Raw genomic sequence first — 5,735 nt, 5'->3', positions numbered from 1 at the left:
TCTTGGAGTTAAGGCCTTAGTCTCAGAGCTGGGAGGAGAAGAAATGGCGGGGGGTGCTTCAGAACGAAGCCTGCACAGCGTGGCTGAGATGCTGTGACAGAGACCAAATCCCTGGGATTACATAAGAGAGAAGCTCATTTCCTGTGCACATAGCTGACCAGAGGCAGGTCCAGGTGCGCAGACGGCTTTGTGCGTGAGGCCTTTCAGGGCCCAGGTTCCATTGCCTTGTTGCTCAGGGATTCCCTGGGGTGTAAACTATGATGACAAAGGCATTTGTTGTTTCCCTTTCATCTTACTTGTTAACATGAAAGAAGTTATCAGCCAACGTTCACGTCAGCAGTGCTCTTGTTCATGCATGACGTGAGCAGCTTCTTTTCTGAATTTGGTAGTGAGCATTTATTTGTAGTTTGATTTTGTGACACTATTGTTGGTGATAGACTTGTAAAAACTGATAGTAGATTTTGCAAGAAATTCCAAGTCACACTGAAGCTAGAGGTGTATGAAATTCACAATAAAGAGGACTGTATTTTTATTTTTTGTAACTGTGCTATACATTCTTTAAAAAATTTTATTAATTATTATTTTTTATTGAAGTATAGTTGATTTACAATGTTTCAGGTGTACAGCAAAGTGATTCAGTTATACATATACATATATAAGTATTCTTTTTCAGATTCTTTTCTATTATAGGTTATTACAAGATATCGAATATAGTTCCCTGTGCTAATCATTAAGTCCTTGTTGTTTATCTATTTTATGTATAGTGGTGTGTATCTGTTAATCCCAAATTCCTAATTTATCCCCCGTACGTTCTTTACATCAGTAAAATTTACAGCAGACATATCTGTGTGTGTGTATACTTTTCCCCCCAGAACCCTAGAACATCTGTCAGCTCACCACCACGCAGATCCCCTTCATTCACGGTCTGTTGGCAGGAATGTGAGTCACATGGTCCCAAGGCCACGCCTAGCTTCAAGGGATGCTGGGAAATACAGTCTTTAGCTGGGGGCCATGTGCCCAGCTAAAATCAAGGCAGCCCAACCATGGCAGCCCCGTGTATTTTCCCCAGAGGAGGGCACCAGCTCACTGAGGTTAGCCGTTTAGATTTTCCAAGGCCACGCATTTATGGCCTTCTCATGGCCTCATCTGAAGGCCGGCTTCGAGTTACCACTAGCTCCCACTCAGAATTTCAGGAAAGCACAGAGTATGGTGTCCTGAAGGGACAGATTCCCAACCCTCATTCTGCACCTTCAAGTGCCTGCTTCCTGCCCTCACTTTACCGTTTGCATCTATAATCCTGACAGCCATGCCAGCAGGGCTTGACTTTGAGCAGTTTTGTGCTCCAGACCAATGTTTGGGGTACATTAAACAGAATGTGGGTTCTGGAGTCCCAATTCATGCAAATCTCTTCATCTCTTTGAGCCTCAGTTTCCTCCTCTATAAAAAGGGGATGATAAAATTTACCTTGCAGGGTTATTGTAAGAGTCAGATGAAACAATCTTTTGGGAAGTTTTGTTGTCTAGAAACTACAATTCAGGTGTGAAGTAATTAATTCCAATTCCTAACAGACTGGTTTGTGATCAGGCTCAGATGGAATTACAGACACATAAGCCCTTTGTAAAACTGTTAAGTACTGTACTGGTATAAGGTGGCATATTACATTTTCAAGTAATGAAAAATTATTGGTTATTTTATTATAACAAAAGAAATACTGACATAGAAAACAAACTTACAGTTACCAAAGGGGAAATGGGGGGAGAGATAATTTGGGAGTATGGGATTAACAGATGCACACCACCATCTATAAAATAGATAAATAACAAGGATTTACTGTATAGCACAGAGAACTATACTCAATATCTTGTAATAAACTATAATGGAAAAACAAAAAACAAGGAAAAGAAAAAAAGCAATACTGCTAACAATTTAGAAAATGCAAAGTAAAAATAAGAAACTAAAAATACCCATAATACTACCACTCAGAGATAACTACTATTTATATTTTGTTATAGCTCCAACAATTATTAACTCATGGTCGTGTTTGTTATATTTGGACCCCCACCTATGCCCTCCAACTCCCTTATTCAAATAATCAGATTATTTTGAAGCATGTCCCAGACATATAATTTCATCATAAACATTGCAGTACTTATCTCTAAATTTAAGAATACTTTAAATAAATATAACAATATAAATATCACACCTAAAAAAATAAATTCTCTAATGGAGCATGTTGATAACAGGGGAGGCTATGCACGTTTAGGAGCAGGGGATATATGGGCAACCTTTGTACCTTCCACTCAATTTTGCTGTGAACCTAGAACTGCTGTAAAAACTAAAGTCTCTTTTTAAAAAAATAAGCTCTTAACAGTATCAAAAGGTGATCATTATTCAAATTTCCCTGACTGTGTATTTCTTTTTTCATAAACTGTTCTTGTACCTTTGAATATTGGATATTTATATTTTTCTTATTTATTTGCCAAGCTCTTTATATATTAAAGATATTAACTAAGGTAATATTAATTACTATTGTTATTCCTCCAGGGAAGGCCATGGAGACTTCAGGATCACTTCAAGACCACAGTCAAGTCCACGGAGAATCAGAAGATCTAGACCGTATGTTTGCTCTCTGACCCTCTGGGCAAAGCGACATGGGAGGTGAAGTCCAGCCGTAGGTGGAACAGAAGACCCTGCTCAGCTCATGCGGCACAATGAATGGCCCAAGTTACAGTTGAAACCTCTAGAGAAGTAGTGACTTTACACACACGCACATGTGTGGGCTTGGTGCAGTCTGTCCCCCAGTACTCTCTAGCTGTGTGGACCCTCAGTTGCTCCCCAAATCTCAGAGGCTCTGGGGGCTTGGACTGGCACTAGGGAGAGTCCTCAGAAGGTGGGAAGGGTCCTGCATGGCCCCAGAATGGGGAATGGGGAGGTTTAGGGCTTGATCGGATCCCACCTGCCCTGTAATTTACAGAGAATTTTAAATTGGCAACTGCTCTACACAGTGCAGTGGTCTCTTGGGAAGGATGGAAGGCTTAGAATCCCCTGTCTCGGCTCCACATTCAGAGAAAAGTCTGCCTTTGGCCTTCCTAGAGCCTCTGGGACCTCTGAGAGCCCTGGTCTCCTGCACCTCCATTGGCCTTAGGGGTTTGGGAAGAGTGTCCCAGCGAATCCAGCCACTCCTGGCTCCCTACATCCAAGTAGACCCCTGGGGAGGCCTGGGTGGTCTCTGGGGTGGGAAGGGCAGGAAACACTCATCCTTGCCTATGTGTGCCTCCCAGATGGAGAGACAGATTTCCACAAGCAAGACCAGGAGGCTGAGCTCTATTCTCAAGAACAAGATGAGAGAGGCAAGTCTTCCTCCTCTTCATCCTCCTCCTCGGGTAAAGTAATGATTTCATTAAATAAATCTATATTAAAATATTAAAGACAAGCATTTACATGGAAAAACCAATCTCCTGGACTTCCCTGGTGGCGCAGTGGTTAAGAATCCGCCTGCCAATGCAGGGGACACGGGTTCGAGCCCTGGTCCGGGAAGATCCCACAAGCCACGGAGCAGCTAAGCCCGCAAGCTACAACTACTGATCCCACGTGCCACAACGACTGAAGCCCGCACGCCTAGAGATCGTGCTCCGCAACAAGAGAAGCCACCGCAATGAGAAGCCTGCGCACCGCAACTAAGAGTAGACCCTGCCCGCCGCAGCTAGAGAAAGCCCGCTCACAGCAACGAAAAGCCAATGCAGCCAAAAAAATAAATTTAAAAAAAAGAAAAGTTAAGAAAAAGAGATAAAAGAAAAACCAGTCTCCTGAACCTCCCACCTCGGTACTGCAGCTCTGTTTTTCCACGTTCCCTTCCAGAGCCCGCCTCTCTGTACATGTAACTTGTACACAGTTATAACTACCATATAGGGACTTCCCTGGTGGTCCAGTGGTTTAGAATCCGCGCTTCCACGGCAGGGGGCACGTGTTCGATGCCTGGTCAGGGAACTAAGATCCCATATGCCACGTAGTGTGGCCAAAAAAAAAACACACAAAATTACCGTATAGACAATTTTGTCCTTGGTTTACAATTTTTTTTGCTATCTTATCCTAAGCATTTTGCCATGGTATTCCATAATATCTTAGCGGCTATTTTTCATGCTTCCCAAGTAGCCCCTCAAGTGACTGCATCTCATGTAAAGGAACATTTAAGTTTTGTAGGAGCACTTTGGAATCAGGGGCAGTGCATGTGTCCATTCAAGCAGCCTGCAGGTTCATACCCTTTCTTTGCCACTAACTAGCTAAGTGTCCTTGGGTAAATTGCTTAACCCTGTATGCCCTGGGGTCCTCATGCATGAGATGGGGATGATAACAAAAGTTATTATCTCATAGGATACCTGTGAGGATTACATTCTGAGCAAAAGCTTAGCACCTATCAGATAGTAATAGCTCTAAGAATAACTGCTATTGTTAAGATTCTCCCCCGCCCCCGCCCCAGTTTGTCATGCTCATGAGCGGATGCACAAAAGCCTTTACTTTTTGAATTTTTCATACAAATCAAGTCCTACATACCGACTCCCACAAGGACTTTAATGGGTTTAGAGGGAGGAGCATCTCTAATTGGACTTTGATTACAAATTGCCGCATTCTTCTATGACAAGAAGCAGGATGTCTCTCTACTTTTATTCTTTTAACTCAAAAGGTAAGGCTGAATTTTTAGCAGCAGCAACATCACAGCTAGCATTTATTGAGCACTTACTATGTGCCAGGTAGCGTTCCAAACACTTTATGTGGAATAACTCAGTTAATTCTCATAGCAACCCATGAGGAAGGCACTATTGTTATTCCCATTTTACAGGTGAGGAAACCGAGGCCAGTGAGGTTTAGTTCTAGGAGAGCTTCCAGAGGCAGGGGGGCTACAACAGGGGATTCTGTCCCTTTGTTTGTCCTCCCTAGGTGGGAAGGGACGTTCTGTCTTCTGATTCTGATTGACCCTCAGGGGTTTCTGCTCCCCCACAAATGTTGTCCCCCAAGTGTGGCCATAAGTTCCTTCCTTCTGGTCTCCACGGTACATACACATGGGACTGGGCGGAGTTAACAAAACTGAACACTAAGAGAAAGCAGCAGGAAAATAAACACGGAGTCCTAGGAGCATTGAGACAGACTGACATTCAGGATCCTGGTCTCTAGTCCTACCCTGGTTGGCCTGCTGCTGGAACTCAGACCCTGCCCATTCTTCAGGCTCAGACGGTGACCATTAGTCCTCGGGCCCCAAGCCTGAGTGCCTCCCAGCAGCCCGCCACCTTCCTCCACGTGAGGGCCCTAACTCAGAGTCTGGCATGCAGCACCACTCTCCCTACATAGCTTTTCGTTCTTAATGTATCCTGTTTGGGTTTTTTAAAATATTTATTTATTTATTTATTTGGTTATGCTGGATCTTAGTTGCGGCTCGCGGGCTCCTTAGTTGCGGCTTGCCGGCTCCTTAGTTGTGGCATGTGAACTCTTAGTCACGGCATGCACGTGAGATCCAGTTCCCTGACCAGGGATCGAACCCGGGCATCCCTCATTGGGAGCACAGAGTCCCAACCACTGTGCCACTAGGGAACTCCCTATCCTGTTATTATTTTTTTTTTTTAATCCTGTTATTTTTTAATTAAAAATTTTTTTTTTTTTTTCGGTACGCGGGCCTCTCACTATTGTGGCCTCTCCCGTCGCGGAGCACAGGCTCCGGACGCGCAGGCTCAGCGGCCACGGCT

General features: G+C 43.9%; 1 protein-coding gene across 1 annotated transcript in view; it reads left to right on the top strand.

The window, feature by feature from the left end:
• Positions 1-2,537: 2,537 nt before the first annotated feature.
• TMEM40 (transmembrane protein 40) overlaps positions 2,538-5,735 on the top strand; it is a 21,107-nt gene continuing 17,909 nt past the window's right edge. The window contains 4 exon segments of the mRNA XM_055079590.1: positions 2,538-2,623; positions 2,625-2,671; positions 3,282-3,424; positions 5,221-5,292. Coding sequence (XP_054935565.1) covers positions 2,553-2,623; positions 2,625-2,671; positions 3,282-3,424; positions 5,221-5,292 — 333 coding nt within the window. The 5' untranslated portion in view covers positions 2,538-2,552.

This window comes from Physeter macrocephalus, chromosome 18, assembly GCF_002837175.3.
Source record: "Physeter macrocephalus isolate SW-GA chromosome 18, ASM283717v5, whole genome shotgun sequence".
Classification (NCBI taxonomy): Eukaryota; Metazoa; Chordata; class Mammalia; order Artiodactyla; family Physeteridae; genus Physeter; species Physeter macrocephalus.
This window is presented reverse-complemented; position numbering and strand designations above follow the sequence as displayed.